This window comes from Leptinotarsa decemlineata, unplaced genomic scaffold (assembly GCF_025532065.1).
Source record: "Leptinotarsa decemlineata unplaced genomic scaffold, Ldec_3_MD MMD2_tig00001064_RagTag_RagTag, whole genome shotgun sequence".
In the NCBI taxonomy this organism is placed as follows: Eukaryota; Metazoa; Arthropoda; class Insecta; order Coleoptera; family Chrysomelidae; genus Leptinotarsa; species Leptinotarsa decemlineata.
Genome location: NW_027412558.1, coordinates 5,800,443 through 5,819,165, shown reverse-complemented (window position 1 = coordinate 5,819,165; position 18,723 = coordinate 5,800,443). Strand labels below are relative to the sequence as shown.

The following is an 18,723-nucleotide window of genomic DNA, read 5'->3' as shown; positions in this document are numbered from 1 at the left end:
AATAAAATTTGAGAAGTAGAATTTGGCAATTTGATTGAAAACACTATTTTTACACAAAAACAAAAAATGTCTTGAGATACTGTTCTGGTATGGAAAAAGTGAATTCAATCAATAATTGATTGAGCCGACACGAAAAAACTAAAGAACAAATACCTATTTGAAAATGTAACGTTCATAAGAAGGTATGGGTTTAACACAAATCACAATCTAAAATATTTATTTTCATGAAGTAAGTGGAGAACTGATAGTGATAAATACTTTGAATTTGAGCCACTGAAGTGAAAAGAATCTAATCAAACCACTTTTCCACGCCACTACTAGAACACTGTTTTTCGACGTTCATTTCAATAAGTAAGTACCTAAGTGATATAACGAGATGACTCTTCCAAGGAAAAAGTACTTGCCATTATTATAAGACACTGCCACTTCCACTGCCACTTCTTACTATGCATTTTACATTCAATAGTAGATGAATTGGTCAAAAAGTAATGTAATGGCCCTCAAGGTCTTCCGATTTAAGTACATTATATTATTGTTACAGGTTTTCTCAAAGAATTTGGTTTATAAAACCCAATCAGCACCTGTAGATGATTTTATTTATTGATTTCATGATATCATCTTAAGTCCACAGGGTAAAAAAATGATATCATTTGGAACACTTGTCAAAGTAAAGAGTCAGATAAGATTTCAGAGTGAATTACGAATAATAATTTTTTCATTGCTCCCTTCTGTAAGGTAAAATTTCAGTTAATAGTTATTATACAAGGAAATTAAAAATTCTCCATGAAAACTGAGATGAATACGTAATTGAATATGTAAATTTCGTCTGGTCAACTTTCATGTTTTAATTTTAACAGACTTTTGTCGCATTTCTAACGACAATACTTGCACAAACATAATTCTTTTTGAATATTGAAAACTATATTTCCGTATATGTTCACTGCAATCATCCATTCACTATATTTGCATATTTTGTTCACCACCAGCACCCATTCATCGTCAATTTTTCATTTGATTCAGCCTCTGCATCTGTATCTGTAGAGTAGGGAGGGTGGGTGTAGGCCCACAACACTTAGGCAACAAGTGATACATTGTACCTCCTCCCAAGGAGTTGTCCTCCTAGGTTAGATCTCTGGGAGACATCTTCTTTATATCGGTTTCTATTAATTTGAGCCCATCCTGCGCTCTATCGCACAGTGTGTTCACAAATTTGCCGGTCTGCAAGATAACTATGTCATCTGTATACGCAATTGTTTAGAATCCACTATTGTTGAGGTGATTAATCAGGATATCCATTGATTCAGCATATTGACGGCAATACTTTTTCGAAGCATCTTTTGTTCAACATTTCATTTATATACATTGCCAATTCCGCAGCCTGTAATTTATAAATTTCCCATTTGTGCACCCATACAACTTTCATTATTGTATACAGGGTGTCCCTGGACTTCCTCTTTTCCTCTCGGGAATGTATAGATGGGGTCAAAATATCACCAGTACTTCATATAACTTTTTTTCCTAAAAGTCTTCGTAACCAAGTTACGGGCCCTCGAAGTTACAAAATGAAAAATGTTTTTCTTTGATAACTTTTCAAGTGAATATTCAAAATCATCCAAATTTTGGTAATTGACTAAACGAATGAATTCCGTCGATGAGCTTTCATGCAGGAGTCAGTTGTTTCGCTACAAAGTCAGGAACGGACTACCCCCGATGGTCCACACCCCAAAACTTTCAATATTTTTCAATATTTTTCAACAAAATAAGGTTACTTGGACAATTTTATGAATAAAAGTACTCGTGTGGAAAGTCGATCGGAGCAACGAGTCTTGATAAAAATGTAGTTCTACTCGACGACATCAAACCCGCTCGTCCACCATTATTTGAAATGAATAATTATCAAAGCAGAAATAATAATGATAACGTTAATTCAACAACATTTATAACAGGAATAATACAAAGTATGCTAAAATGAAGTCGTAAACAAAAAGTACAGTACCTATATGGAAGTTTAAGTCACAATTGTGATAGCAGATATTTTTTCAAAAGAAATATCAAGTTCTGTAGATTCGTGGTGTTTTTAAACTAACAAGCTACTCTACTATGAAATATCGAATTCATTCCATATTTTGTATGTACATAATACGTGTGGAATAATCACGTTTCGTGTTGATCAGTTATCTGAATCTCATGAAACTCAACATTCGAATGTTTCAAATTCTTCTTCACAGCTAAACTGTTGAGGAGTTTCACTGATAATTATAATTTTATGGGAGAAATTCTTTAACACGAATCTAAATTTAGCTGAAAAAACGCACATCGGAAAAAATATTTACTATACTAATAAAAAGCAAACGAATGAACTACAAAAACGGCTGCACATGATCAGGTGAAAAATATCCAGGGAATAATTATGTTCCATTTCTTTCACAGATGTTGAAAAAAAAACCTTTTAGAAAGTTTTGATAAAAAATAAGAAACTGGAATGCGATTTTGTTTTGTTGAGTGGTGCGTTGTCATATGACTATCATTGTATTGTCAATATTCTATAGGATATTTTGAATTTTTTTGATATGGCCGAACAGTTTACATTCAATGAATATGCAGATATGCATGTATTTTATGGACGAGCATTTTGTAATGCTGCAGAAGCTCGTCGTCTGTATTCCGAGCATTTTCCCAATCGAACGGTACCGTCAAGAGAAACATTCGAGCGTGTCGATCGCAGCTTGAGGGAGACAGGTATGTAATAATTGATAATTAATTAGAGCACGTTGTTTTATTTCGATATTATTGTAGGTACAGTTTTGCCAAAACGAGGTGGTGAGGGCGCTCCTAGGACTGTACGTACCGTTGTATTGGAGGAAAATATTTTGGAAGCCGTCGCTGATGATCCTTCAATGAGCATCAGAAATCTATCAGAACAGTTCCATACATCCAAGTCCACTATTCATAGAATAGTTAGGGAACAACTGCTCCACCCATTTCACATCCACAAGGTACATGCCATGACACCTCAAGATTTTCCAGCACGACTGGAATATGCCAATTGGTTCATGGATAGGCAAAGAGAGGATATGACTTTTATTAATCGAGTTTTATTCACTGATGAAGCAGGTTTCAGTAGAGATGGAGTTATCAACTCTCATAATCTCCATATATGGGCCGAAGAAAATCCCCATGGGATATTGCAAACCAAACACCAACGGAAATTCAACGTGAATGTTTGGGCTGGTATCATAGGAAACCATCTTATAGGACCATTCGTTCTACAGGACCGATTGAATGGAGAACGTTATTTGGAGTTCATTCAGAACGATTTGAATGGACTTTTGGAACATGTTCCATTGCAAACCCGAAGAGATATGTGGTTCATGCATGATGGCGCTCCTCCTCATTTTAGTTTGATTGTGCGTGACCATCTGAACCATATTTTCCACAATAGATGGATTGGTAGAGGTGGGCCATATTCATGGCCATCGCGGTCTCCGGATTTAAATCCATTGGATTTCTTTCTGTGGGAGCATCTAAAAAGCCTTGTTTACGCTATACCTATTCACACAAGAGATGCATTGTTGAATAGAATAACATTACATTGTGAAGCCATACGAAACGACCCTGGAATGCTATTTCAAGTACAGAGAGGGTGTCTTCGCAGACTAAGAAAATGTATAGAGAGAGAAGGTGGTCATATCGAGCAGTTTCTGTAGCGGATTTTTCATTTCTGTTTGCTCTTGAGGCTCTTGAGTTTCGTTAGTTAAACGTGTTTGCATTATAAAAATTCGTTATGAACATTTTACCTATCATTTCCATTTTCTTTAAAAACTAATATTTTCGAATAATGGTAGACATCTCAGGATAAATGTTGTCGAATTAACGTTATCATTATTATTTCTGCTTTGATAATTATTCATTTCAAATAATGGTGGACGAGCGGGTTTGATGTCGTCGAGTGAAACTACATTTTTATCAAGACTCGTTGCTCCGATCGACTTTCCACACGAGTACTTTTATTCATAAAATTGTCCAAGTAACCTTAATTTGTTGAAAAATATTGAAAAATATCTGTCATTTCAAAGTTTTGGGGTGTGGACCATCGGGGGTAGTCCGTTCCTGACTTTGTAGCAAAACAACTGACTCCTGCATGAAAGCTCATCGAAGGAATTCATTTGTTTAGTCAATTACCAAAATTTGGATGATTTCGAATATTCAGTTGAAAAGTTATCAAAGAAAAAATTTTTCATTTTGTAACTTCGAGAGCCCGTTACTTGGTAACGAAGGATTTTAGGAAAAAAAGTTATATGAAGTACTGGTGATATTTTGACCCCATCTATACATTCCCGAGAGGAAAAGAGGAAGTCCAGGGACACCCTGTATACGTGGGGTATTTCTTGAGTTTTGTTTTTTTTTCGTAACTCACTTGGCTGAGCAGGAGTTATTCCATATCATGTAAATGATCTCAAGGACAAATACATTATCAATATTATTATTGATACAACAATAAGTTACAAGAAATTCACTTCAACTTATCATTACATGTTTTGTTGAAATAGTTTTATTTGTTGACCAAAAATGTTCGAATAACGTGACAATCGGAAAATAATTCAGGGTCTCTGCTTCCACAATGAACTCCAGACCTGCCAAGAAACATTACCTTTTCTTCAAGAAAAACAATAGGGAAAATTTTTATTTCTTCTGGATTCATAAACAATGTTTCTCTATTTTTTTTAGCAAGCATCCACTCTGCTGCCACTCCCTTGGGCTCTCTACTCAGTGGGGTGCTAATGGAACGTTGCGGTAGAAAACTGGCTCTTCAAATAGCCTCAATGCCCCTCATTCTCGGCTGGATTCTGATAGCTTTTGCTCCGAATCACGCCCTTTTGCTACTCGGGAGACTTATAGCAGGATTTTCAGCAGGATTATCAGCTGCTGCTGGTCAAGTGAGTATTTTTCCGACGTATGAAAACTTTTGCTGGCAACATTATCAATCAATCAATCAATTTTAGTACATGTTGTTTTAAAAAACTAATGGCATGATATCACTTGCCGCAGAGAGGCTATTTTCATTTTTTTTTTAATAGAAAGGGGAATCTTTTGACTCTTCGTTCAACGAATGTTTCAATTACCTTTGTTTGAAGGTGATTGACAATGTTCGATGATAAATTTCATTAGTTCAGGCTTCCATTGTCTAATATTATATAAGAAATGGCTGAAAATAATAATTATATAAAGCAAAATGAAATTACATTGAAATGAAATACTGGTAAAAAATAGAACCATTGAACAAAACATAAAAATAAACAATTAAGAGATTGCAAGCTGAGTTATTTCACGACGTTTCGATTGTCAGTATCCACAATCGTCTTCGGGTGATGACTGGACTATTTCCTCCGAAAGATGACTATTTATGGGTCATTCGAGTACTTTCACTTATCTCCACTTTCCTCTTTACGCGTCACCGGTTCAGCGGGAGATGACCGTTTGGCGGGAGTTGGCCATTTTTTGATTGATTATAGGTTTCCATATGTTGCGTATCTCTACGCTAGCTTGGCTGAATACTTTGTTGAACAACATGTATGCGGCTTCTTTGAATTTCCTCCTAAACCAGTGTTCCTCCCTGTGTATGATCTCACCTTGGGACCACTCGATATTATGTTGATGGGTCCAAACATGCTCTGCTATTCCTGATTTGCTGGTTTCCACTTGCTGTGTATTTATCTTGTGCTCGATAATATGGACTTTCAATAGCTTTTCAGTTTCACCATTTTCCATCTATTCATCACCCGTATAGCTGCAACTCAATTCGATGAGTATCTTGATAGTCTGAAATTCCGAATAACTGAAGCAATAGCGTCAATCATCAATCTTATATCGCTTTCGGAATACCGAATTCAGACGTAATTTTTCACTCGTTTTAATTAAATATCGATGAGACGGAGTTCGTTCGAAACCGTGAAATGAAATTGGCATTGTGGAAATTCAATTCCATGAAATGAATTCGGAAGGTATCAGTTAAGAGATTTATTGCGAAATCATTCTTCACAGTTTTTGGAATATGAAACGTGATGATCTACAACTGAGCAGTTCATGGAGACATCGCTTGTCATGAAATTGTGATGAAAAATGTCAATAATGAAAATTTCAAATCAGTGGATATATTGAAAATTATTATTTTGAATTAAAGGAAAATTCTACACCTAGTTGCACAGAAACAACATTCGTCTGATTAGAAGAAAATTGTGGAATCCCTCGAGGTTACATTCTGACAACGCTGTTTCCTTTTCTTATATAATTATACTTCAGATTTTTGCGCAGAATCCACTGAAAGAGTTGTTTTCTTCGTCAGATATCTGCCACACATACTTACAAAATGATAGATCCCACATGAGAGGCAAGGGCTTGGTTATTGAGCAATATCTATCTTAAAGAGTTCAGTCTGTGCTGTTCAATGGAATGGAAAAAAGGAGTGCCCCAAGGATCAATACTTAGACCCCATTTGTATACTATTTATACTTCGCAATTTAATAAACATATACGTCACTTCTCAGTTCACTATTTCGCGGACGACACACAACTTAATATCCTTTAAAGAAAGTGACATCCGTCTTGTCTGTGACCATATGAATTCCGATCTACAAACTTTGGCTTCTTCATCGAAGAAATTCTGTTTGACGATGAATCCAACTGAATCTAAAGCATCGCTTTTTGGACGCAAAGGAGCATGAGAAAGAAAGAAACACAATTTAACCCTGTTTCTAGACAATTCGCCAATAATATTTTCCAGTTGTGACAGAAATATGGGGCTCATGCTAGATATTGAACTATACTATAACAATTTTCAATTGAAGGTGATTAATTAGCAACGCGCACTTGAAGTGACCAACGGATAATCCTCTTACCAACTCTGCAGAGGCGTACCAAAATAATATTTTTATTTATTTGAATACATAGGTAATTACGTAAAAATTGTTATAGTAGGTGGCGCTACCTGTTGTCAATGGTAAAACTGATTACATTTTCTTATTATGCCTAATACAGTACTTCAAAAAAACAGAAAAATTTACAAAATAATTATTATATTCCTTTTAAATAGGAAGAGAACTACAAAGCAAGGAAGTAATTACCTATGTTATGCTTATGAAGTTTCAGAATCCATTGACTCGTCCGAAGAGTAATCCCCAGTCACACTTAGATCTATTATTATTTGGTCGAAAACAGTGTCTACCAATCCCATCCAATCTCCACATTTTCTCTTCTTCCTTGATCACATGGGCTACAGCATTAGCCCAATCTTCTTTCCGTATCCGTTCCATTGGACATCAGAAATTTTATATGTCACGTTTTCACGAGCTACGTAACCCTTAATTTGAGCCCAGATTAATTCTATTGGGTTTAACTCGCAATGGTAAAGAGGAAGTCTCAAAATGGTGATGCCTTCAGCACGAGCTATTGTATCCACCACATGCTGGCGATATCTGTCACGATGCTGTTTGATGACACTCATAAGCTCGGCCTTAACCATGTCCTCGGAAAATGGAATTCCTTTTTGTCCTAACCAACTCTGCATGTCTGCTCTTCTGGGGGTCATATAGTTGGCAGCTGTTCTACTAATCGGCTGTGATAACTAGTTACAGTAGTATCTTGCTAGATCTTAGATACTGTGTGACCAGCATTCACCTACGTTCCGTCCAGATAATAAATCTTTTTGTGAGACGAACGCATTTCTCTAACAGAGCGAAGATATCTCCGTCGCAATGAGATTATATCTTCTCTTTCTATTAAGACAGATTCACGGGATCGTTTGGCATATATAAATTTAAAATCTTCTCTTATTATTTTCCTTAACTTCTATCTGCTCATTTTTGGAATGAGATCATCATCCATTACCTTTGAATGGTAGTATAGAGTACAAAATTTTTCTGATACTCGTCCAATTCAATTTTTTTTACCACGACAATGTACTTTTGGAACTTGCACATTTTTTTCACGTACAATGAGTTCAATTGTCGTCACGGATATTCCCGTTGAAAATGAACACTGGGCTACAGCTTCCACTGTACGGAGTGTATTTTTTAAATTTTCGTACACTCTACAAACGATCTGTTTTTCTTCTAACGACATAAACTTCCGCTTTCTTTTTACATTACTTGGACCTGCTACGGCATACATCTCAATAGTATAAAAATAATAAAATTCAATGGTATTATTCAGCTATTTGTCAGTTGTTTACTTACCTCAAAAACTATTATAAAGTTGATGTATTTTGAAAAACACTTTATTGTGAGATTTTCACTAGAACAGATTACCAAATCTGCAATACGTGTTTCGCTACGCAGTAGCTTTTTCAAGCGTGTTCACTAACAAACTGAATTCTTCATATATTGTGATTTATATATCATTTTTGAAATATTACTATCTACCTAGAAACTAATAATATTCTAGGGACTAATTAATGACAGTTATACCTGAGTTCAACGAACATTTATACCTGTGTTTAACGAACATTTATATCTGAGTTTAATGACTAGGTCAACTAATTATCTCACAATAAAGTGTGAATGTGATGAAAATCTATGATAATGTATTTTGAAAAACAAGTATCGGCCAACTCTATCTTATATTTTAAAGTTAATAAATATAAGTCTATTTAATGAACATAATAAAATATATTTAATAAATTTAAAACAAAGTCCCCTTCACGAGAAACAGAACATACTTCGCCTATGCAGATAAAGACGCTTGATAATGAAGAACTCGAATGACTAGTTATGGCATTTTAAGGACGCAAATATAATAGACCTGCGAAGTTTGATCAGTTTACCGATGTTTCAAAGTATTTAACGAACTGGTTCACCTATTCGCTCGTACATCCTATCGATATGCAGAAGCTATCTTGTTACGGGAGGCAAATTGGCGATGCATAGACAATAAAAATGACCCCGGTAAGAATTTAGTTCTAACATTCAACATTGTTGCCGTTAGCTCTCAGTTACCTTCAATTGAATTGAACAAAATTCATGTGTCAGGCTTATATGTGGTCTTCGTCGACGTAGTCATATTTCATCTGCATTTTCTGAATCGGGCTGGATAGATATGAGAAAAAGGCGTTTACTTCATTTTTGTTCTCTTACACACAAATTTTTGTCAGCGATATCTTTACAGTAAAGTGAGATTTTGCTCACAAATCCACGATTATCCGTCTTAAAAATCAACTTACAAGTCCTCGTTTCAAAATTTCGCTTTTCAAGTCATCTTTTTCCTACAATATGGCCAAGGTGTATAATTGTTCACCTATATAAATGAGAAATATTTCCCCATTTGCATTTAAAAAATCAGTCACCACTCCTATGGTAATTATAATCTTTACTAAATATATATTCTGTATATTACATAAAATTTTCAGTTTCCCTGTATGATCTGGGAAAATTTTTGGAAAATCATTTGTTTCCAGGTTGAGTGGAAGAGCGCGTCTTTTCGATAACTCACCTCACCGTCAAGACCGAACTCTGCCTTTTGCCGGATTTCCATATAAGTTTGCATTTTGAGTTTGTTTTCTATTTCATCATTCAATTTTATAGTCTGGGGCAATAAAATCTATCATTATTATTATTTTCACCAGAACTTGGGCAATTCATATACCGGAGTAGTGTTTGAGGAGTTACTTCTGGTCTTGTCTATTGGTGGCGCGATGGCCAGCCCACTGAATCAACTGCAAAAAAAGCTTATATCTAGTTAGAAAAATGGCCTGGGGAAGTTAGTTAGGGAATCTGTAGATTACGCTATAGACGACCCCTTCCGCTCCAGAAAGATCCGTCTCTCGCCTGAGTGAAGGCCCCACGATGTCCGTAAAAGATGATAAGTTTCTTCATCAAACACCCCAGCCAGAAAGGAGCTGTTTACCATTCGTCCTCCTGACGAATATACCCTTAAAGGGTGAGGGAGGCAGGCTTCAACCTGATTTATATGAAGACGGATCAAACGTGGAGCTGGTGTTCCAAAACCGGTCTAGGGGTGGTCAACGCCACCAAATGAAATTCACTTCAGCCATCCATCTATAGGAAGTTACTTTCGACGGATATTCCTAAGGGAATATGTTAAAAATAGGGTATTGTAATCATTGATTACTATACCCTATTTTTTCTATGTAGGTTTGTTTTATGTTGTAGATGTGCAATAAGAAAGGATTTTTAAAATATTCCAACTGGGGCGGCAGCCGCGGGCGCAGAAACGATCCTGGCATATTTAATAAACACCCTGTACATTGAATTTGTTAGAAATCTATCAAAATCTTCGATTTTCTTCAAAGTCAAAATTTTTACAATGGTTTGGGATATTGCGATTTGTATCAGGAAAGATCTTCCGCTGTAAATTCTTCGATCTTAATTTACTTAGTTGACAGATAAAAACCGTACCAACCATTCATCACAATAATATAATTTGGAACCTATTCAATTTTGGAAAATTACTTTTTTTTTTTCAGGTTTTGATAGGAGAAACTACCGAACCTCATCTTAGAGGGATGTTTTCCAGTGTTCCTCTGGCAAGTTATTCTTTTGGAATCCTCTTGGTTTACGCACTGGGTTCACTGCTTCCCTGGCGATACGTAGCAGGTATTATATACAAGGGGTATCAAAAATGTTCCAACTTTCACAGCTATACACTGGATTTTTCAAATCACATTGTCACTTGAGTGGACAATATTACAAATATGAATTATGTCCGGTGGATTGATAGAAATATCTCTTACAAATTGGTTGAAATTGGGAATAGGAATGGTATTTATGAGTCGTTTGAGAAAATCTCAATTCAGTAATACTGTGTTAAACTTTGAGGAAATTCATAATATTTTAGATCAGCCAAGTACGTCTTTTGTGGTCAACAATATCACTGAGTGTTATCAATGATCATGTACAAGAATTCTATATAAATTCCTAAATACAAATGATATTTCCCAAGTAGCTTCCGTGTCTGGGGTTGTCTTATATTTTAGCAGTGGGATCTTCGTCATATATTTCTTTCGCGTAAATTCATCAAGCGCAAACTACCCCGTCATCACATCATGGCACAACTCGAGTTTATAGGCATGAAGATGTAGAGAAGTAGAGATATGGCAACGTTGTTTGTGAATGACAGTGTCTACGAGTGGCGTGGTGAAACAGGTTCAATCATTCATTACCACTAGCAGTGTTGTTCCTGGCGTTACTATAGTAACAAATTGTTACATTTTGACGTTTGAAAGTACCAAGTTACGTTTTCACTCATTCTGTTACATTTTAAGAAACTATGCACCATAACTGACAAGTGACACATCAAAACTGACAAGTGACACATTAAAACTGACTGTTTAACTGAGAGTTAAACGTATCAAAACCGAAGGTTTCACACACCTCCTGTCACTTTTGATACGTCAACTATCACTTTTCAAGTTAAATCAGCGCAAAATTCTTTACTTTGTGTGGATTCATTTAGGAGTTACAATTTTTTGTGAAATGTTACTTTTTTCGACATATTCTGTTACAATATTTTTTCCATTGCAGTCCGCTGATACCTGTATACCAGGAAAATGAATGTTAAGTTGCCCCATCAGACATCTAATTTATTTTCTGGGATACCACTATAGACACAGAGATGTAAATGTAGAAATGAAACTTGTAGGTATATACCTGATGAATATGAGTGGGTTTCCTATTGTTTTTTAGTTAATCGTAAATGAAGTTACTATCTAAAGCATATTGCAAGATATTCTCAATCATTTATTTTTATGATCTGAACGTATTTTATTTTCATTGCACAATCTGTTTTTTCCAAGTTCAATGCGTAAAATGGCACTTTTAGAAATTAACATAGCTTTCAAATTGCCTTACTTTTTATAACAAATTAGCTACAATACAGATTCGAGTATAACGTATACAAATATGATGACAAAGAAAATGATTCTTCGATCGTTGATACTATTGACAGGTAGTGAGAATGTTGAGAAGTTAGGGGCTAGAGTTAATGGAATATTCTTTTTCAAATAGAATATTTTCAAATAATGATTTTTTCACAATGGTTCAATCAAGAGAAATAATGCTTTAGTTATCTTTGAACATCGAAAAATATTCATCAGTTATTTCCTTCAGGTATTTGAAGCCAAACAAAATTGATATTGAAATTTTTTACAAAAATATAAAATTTTAATTAGTTCCTGATATAAAATTGCTTCACTTTGTATTCGTATTTTCATAAAACGTTAATAATGTCGGATAATAGTTGTCAGTTATTGGAAAAATACAACTTTATGTGAAATATAGATTTGTATAATAAACACAAGTCATTGCATTTGTATTTAGACACAATACAAGCTCCTATCGACATTTTCAATTACACACTTCGAATGCCACTTCAACTGAAATCCATTAAAACAATAATACAAAAACACTATATTATTTTTTCTCTAGGTCTAAGCACGATACTTCCAATTACAGCATGTATAGTGTTCTTCTGTCTGCCCGAGAGTCCAGTTTGGCTCATCAGGCATGGGCAAATAGAAGAAGCTAAAATAGCTCTCACTTGGTTAAGAGGAGGCAGCAAAATCAAGGTGAGCTTTGTTACTCTCACTTACTGAAAATAACAGAAAGGGAAAGTTTAATGAAATATAATTATTTTGGGGTGTATTTGCAGACAGTATGTTGTCAAAACACCATATGTCCTGGCATGTGAATTCTCAAGACATCAGAGACGAAAGAAGAATTCAGTTATATTTTGGCATTCAATGAATTTTCAGAAATCTCAAATGTATTGATTTCCAAGCATTCCAGAAGATTGAGTTTCAAAGTCTCCTCTTTTGAAAAAGATTTGCAAATGTGGGATTGGTCATACCATTCAAGAAACTATTCTTGTGTTTTTTAATTCTTTGGGCCAATTCTTTGGCCAATATAAATTTTTGAGCATAAACCACAAGTCACCTTGCTATATAAGCTGGAAAGTCTCGGGCTGTTGAGCTCACAAACTGTTAAAAGCTTTCAACAGATTGTGAGTTATTTTGCTAAGAGTTACACTACTTTACTGATTCTTGATAGGAAAAATACCGTACAAGCAAAGCAATGGCTTGAAATGTGTTGAAAGGACGTTGATTTACTAACTTCAAATGTGGTCGTAGATACATCGATGATGCAGAACGCAGTGGATGTCCAAATGAGGCAGTAACACCAGAAAACATAAAGAAAAAACACAAAATAGTTTCGAATGATCGAAAAGTGAAGTTGCGTGAGTTGGCTGACATTGTAATAGGGGAGCCCAAGCGGGGACCGCGGGATTTACTGAAGCGCGGCAGAGTAATATACAGGGGGATACCTTGTACCCGGTTAAGTACCTCTACCAAATATGGGCCCTATATATAAGGCCGCCCGTGAAGTATAAAGGATCAGATTAGTAAAAAAAATTGATCATCAGAAATTCTCGTTCGCGTCAGATTAAGGTAGAGTGAGTTAATTACCTGCTAAAAATTGTATATTCCAGTAATCTGACAATTTGAGAGTGACGTTAAGAAAGGGGAGGGCAGCAAAGTTGTGAAAAAATTACGTCATTTCGATATTCTCGAGCGTAGTTGATTTTTTTTTATTTTGAAGGAAATAATTCAAAATATATAATCTGACAATTTCCGCAAGCCAAAATAACAAAAATTCTTCGATAAAGTTTAATGCGTGCAGCTGTGTGATACCTACATTTCCCTCTGCGAGTTTCTATTCCTCTTTCACTTTTTCTCTATCTATTACTCTCTCACTCCGTCCCCAATCTGTATTCTGTTGCCATGACGCCATCACAGCTGATCACAGAGACTCGTTCGTGATGAAGATGATGATTAATTAATCAATTGATTATAAAATATTGAATTTTTTGAGAATTTTTTTATAATTATTCTCTTATAAATACAAGTATTCTACTTAAAAAAACATACACTCATTTATTTGCATGCTATTTCCTGAGCTTTTCAATTAATTGAGTTCAATGATTTGAAAAAAATTAAAAACAAAATTTTTGTCAGATTAGGCGAATCCCCCTAGATAGTCGTCAGATTATGAGACAGCACGTCTAGAACATAAAGATGAACGATATATATCCTAATCTGACGCGCTTGAGTATTTCAAAATGGCGAATTTTTTTGCACATTATAATAATGGCCGCGAGTTTGCTTCAGATCGAAATCATCAGATTATTGAATGAGAGCATTTTTTCTTGCATTCAACAACCCCTCAGAAAATCTGACGCGCTCGATTAATTTTTTTTTCTTTTCCCTTTTAACCCTTACGTACAACCACCCGCATCATGCAAACGATCAGAATAACATACGAATATTATTAAAAATACGTAGGACATTGATGCTATTAATATCTGACGCGCTCGAGTATGTCCATGCAACAGTATTTTTTACATATTTCCCCACCGATGAAAAGGTATATATTATATAACAGTTTTTCCTTCTTATCATCTAAGTTTTGCAACCTAATATGTCTCTATGACGCTCGAGTAAATCCCCATTTTGCATCGTGGGCTCCCCTATTATTGTAAAAATATTAAAAGAACGAGTTGGCTTTATATTGCAGGAGCATTTGAATATGAAAAAGCTCTGTTGAAAGTAGATGCCGCGCGAGCTCACTGTTGACCAAAAACAAGAACGTCTTGATGATTCTGAGCAGCGTTTGGCCACATAACAAACCGGAATTTTTGCGTCGATATGTGACAATGGATGAAACATGCATCCATCGCTTCACTCCGGAATCAAAACAATCGTCATCTGAGTTGAGAGCAACTAGTTAACCTCGTCCAAAGCGCCCAAAAGCACAACAATCGGCTAGAAAAGTTATGGCTTCAGTATTTTGAGATATGCGTGGTTTAATATTCAACGACCCCATTTGAAAAAAAATGGTGCTTTATCAGAAGATACATATTGTCACAAATCAATGATGGCCAAATTGGCATTAACTAGGATTCTCATTGCTTTCCCATTAACCATATTTTCCAGATTTGGCTCCCAGCGACCACTAGCTGTTAGCTGACCTCAAAAAAATGCTCACTGGTAAGAAATTTCGCTCTAATGAAGAGATTAATGCTAAAACTGAGGCCTATTTTTAGTTAAAAGATATATCATTCTGCAAACGTGTTATTGAAATGTCAGAGCGGTGCTAGAATCATTTTGTGACTCTTGATGATGAATAAGACCAATTTTGGATGAAAAAAAAGGTTTTTTTTCTTAGGCCTGGGACTTTTCTGCCCAGATTACATACGCCCAAGCTGTTAGATACTGAAGATTCTTCTTTTGTTTCCGATTGACAATAAAGAAAAAATGAATTCTTCAATCGTTCCAACCATACATTAGAGGTTCAAACTTTGTAATGTTCAACAAAAAGCATCGTCAACCACATTCAAACAAAAATTCACTTGACCTATTTTCCTTTTTCCAGGCAAAAGAAGAAACAGAGCATCTCATAGATCGCCTGGAAGCGGAATGCCAGAACCACAAGAAAACGACATTCGCAACCCTCTTTCAGCCAGAAGTCTTGAAGCCGCTGATCATCATCAACGTCTTCAACGTGATGCAGATCCTTTCTGGAACATACCTCGTAGTTTTCTACGCCGTAGACATCCTGAACCACGTTCAAGGAGGTGCTAGCTTGGACAACTTCCTCGCGGCAGTCCTGACAGCCGGAGTCCGCTTCATATTCTCGTTGATGTCGAGTTTTCTTCTGGCCCTCGTAGGCAGGAGATTCCTTGCGATGACATCTGGCCTAGGAACTGCGATATCAGCGCTTTTCCTAGGCACTTTTCTCCACCAAAACTGCCAGGGGTTGGACTACATTCCCGCCCTGTTCATACTCATATACGTGGCGGCGAACACTTTGGGTTTTTTGACACTGCCCGGAGTTTTACTCGGAGAGCTGTTCCCCGCCAAAGTTCGGGGACTGGCGGGCGGGATAACGTTCATGCTATTCAATTTCATGCTGTTCGCGGTCGCGAAGGTTTTTCCCTTCGTGAAAAACTCGGTAGGGATTTCGGGAGTTTTCTGGATTTTCGGGCTGACGTCGCTCGTGGCCAGTTTGTTTCTGTTTTTAACGCTTCCCGAAACGAAATCGAGAAGTTTAAGCGAGATTGAAGACTATTTCCAACAGAAGGGTTTTTTGTGGGTGAGGAAGGACAAGTGGGAGGAGAAAAAAGGGCGGAATAGGGAGACTGAAAAATTTGCTTCGTAATGTAGAGTTAAGACTGTTGTATTTATTTAGATCGTAGGTATTTATGGTGTAGAATTAGGAATTTTGTGTATTAAAGTTTCATTGATGACTCTTTGTTTTATTATTGATGTGCTATGAAATGTTGGGTTTTCCAGGTTTAATTGAAACCAGTCGTTACCAAGAGTTCCATTTTATTCGTATCACAGTTACATCGAAGAGTACATGCACTCTAATGGATTTTTTGTATTTCACTTGTAACAGAATCAGACAACTAAAAAGTAAATGGAGGATCATTTTCCGGTGCGTCCTACCCATACACACTCAAATTTCCAATCAAACCTGAAGGATCATTTTCATACCAGACAATTTCAGTTGTATTTAGAAACGGTGCGTTATATGTAAAGAGCAATGTGTACAAAACTGAACCTTCAGATTTGAACGACTTAAAGGAATGAGTAACACTTGCTATTAGGTCGGTCACGCCTGTTAAATAATGTTTGAAGACAGTTTTATTTGAGATTAGGATGTTGCCAAGACGTTCGTGATGAACATTTTGAACATCTACTTCGTTAACATCCATAGTTCTTTTTCGTTTTCTACATTTCATTACGTTTTGCATCACATTTTAGTTTTTGAATGTATTTTATCGAACCACATGATTGTAATTTATTTCATCTTAATTGTTGCAATAAATTCTAAAACGATATCATTTTTGAATAGAGAATGAAGAAACCTTTCAAACGATATATCACAAGCCTATACTTCCCATTTAAAAAATTGGGAGTTGTTCCTGTCATTTGAAGAATGTCAAATTATAATTCACATTTGACGTGTTTCGGATTTTTTTTCAAATATGTACAGTAACCGAAATAATGAATTTATTCCATTTGGCTTTTACACACCGTATGTGTAGTTGTCAACACTTGCCGAATTCATTCGAGTGTAACATTTTTGGCTGGCCTGTGAGTTCGCATTGGAGAAAGTGATCTGTGAACTTGATTAATTTTATTCTGTATTACTTGATAGATCTTCAAAACGAGAGTAATGTGTAGGTTCAATACTGATCGGAGACTTCTGTCTTGGGGGTTGAGAAAAATAACTAATTCTAAAAAATCGATATCGAAATACTTATTGACGAATTTCAACTTAAGATTACAACTTCAAATATGGATAGTACTTCTGGAGAATCTTACGTTACCAACTCGGAATTTCTATATCAATCAAGAAAAACATTGGTTTCCACCTACCTTGATACGCTGACGTGCTGCTCCCTAGTTCTTCTCGAACGGTAACACTCTTTCTATCGAGGGTGAGTTTCACTTATAAGACGAGTTAATGATTTTCTAGGACTTTTTCTTGTTAGATTAATGTGTTTTGTCCTATTGCGAGGACAAAGATCAATCCCACTCCCTCGTATACTGAGCTAATTTACTTAACCCTTTTGCTTTGCTTAATAAAACAAGAGATGATATCTTTTCTGATTTATTGGCGAGGAAGGTCAAGAGACAATATTATGTACTTACATAAGAACAGGACAAAATAATTTACAAAAAGATAAGAAAACTTCTTCTACTGAAATTACACAAAATAATTGATGAGGAATAAATTAACTAGTAATCGCTAACCTTGACTTTTCCCCAAAAGTACCCCAGAATAGTAACTCTAGAAAACTTGAGAGATGAGAACTTTAATATTCAGAAGAACTTTAATAAGCTGATCAAATAACTGACCGTAGATGCATAGATTGATAGATGAGAGACGATAAAATGGCAGACTTACAAGCTTCACTCACTTTTTGAAAAACAAAGAAATCAACAAGAAAGACTTGAAAGAATAACTGAGAGAAATAATCTTTTTCAGAACACTCGATACAAAAACGAAAGTTTACTTGTTGAGAATCAAAATGTAACTAACTTTTTATTTGACTAATTTTTTCCATTACAACTATTTCTCCTTCCTAAGAAATTATATTTTCTTACTTTGTATTTTTTTTTATTGGTTATCGGGTGCCACTATCGATTTCGGACCAATCCGAAAGATCGATCCTACTATCTATTCGTTCTGAGGGTGGGTGACGCCCACAAAATCAGAATTGAAGTTACCACTTCTGTCGGGGGTTTACTTAAGGGTTCCGTCAAAAGGTGGCAATACTTGTAGCCAAAATATGAGATAATGTTTCAATCTGTATTAATTCAGTTATTCACCCTCAAATATAATATGATGGAGGTGCGTGCATTACTTTACATAAAGCTATGACCTTCCTTCATGAGAATGGCGATAGTTGTCCGTACAATTATTATCTCTTCGTGGGTAATTGTTGACAATGGCTTATGAAATTTGCAAGAAATACTATCAAAAAACTTGCGACGATCGTCCAGAGGAAGAGATAGTTCTCATGTTGCCTTTCTATTTCTAATTACACTATATGTTCTTTATTGAAAAATATTCGTTCAAGTAACTTAATGTCTTTCCAATATTATTCTGAATTGGCCTGGGTCTTTTCCGTCCAGATCGCAAA

The 18,723-nt window shown here is 35.7% G+C and overlaps 1 protein-coding gene across 3 annotated transcripts in view; it reads left to right on the top strand.

Moving 5' to 3' along the window:
• Nucleotides 1-16,305, top strand: part of pippin (solute carrier family member pippin) — a 43,871-nt gene extending 27,566 nt beyond the window's left edge. For 2 of the 3 annotated variants that reach the window (XM_023160681.2, XM_074175570.1), the window contains 4 exons: nt 4,729-4,937; nt 10,478-10,607; nt 12,438-12,577; nt 15,441-16,305. In XM_023160681.2, coding sequence (XP_023016449.2) covers nt 4,729-4,937; nt 10,478-10,607; nt 12,438-12,577; nt 15,441-16,226 — 1,265 coding nt within the window. In that variant the 3' untranslated portion in view covers nt 16,227-16,305. The remainder of the gene's footprint in view (nt 1-4,728; nt 4,938-10,477; nt 10,608-12,437; nt 12,578-15,440) is intronic. The other variant, XM_074175571.1, reaches the window with a different exon arrangement.
• Nucleotides 16,306-18,723: the final 2,418 nt, after the last annotated feature.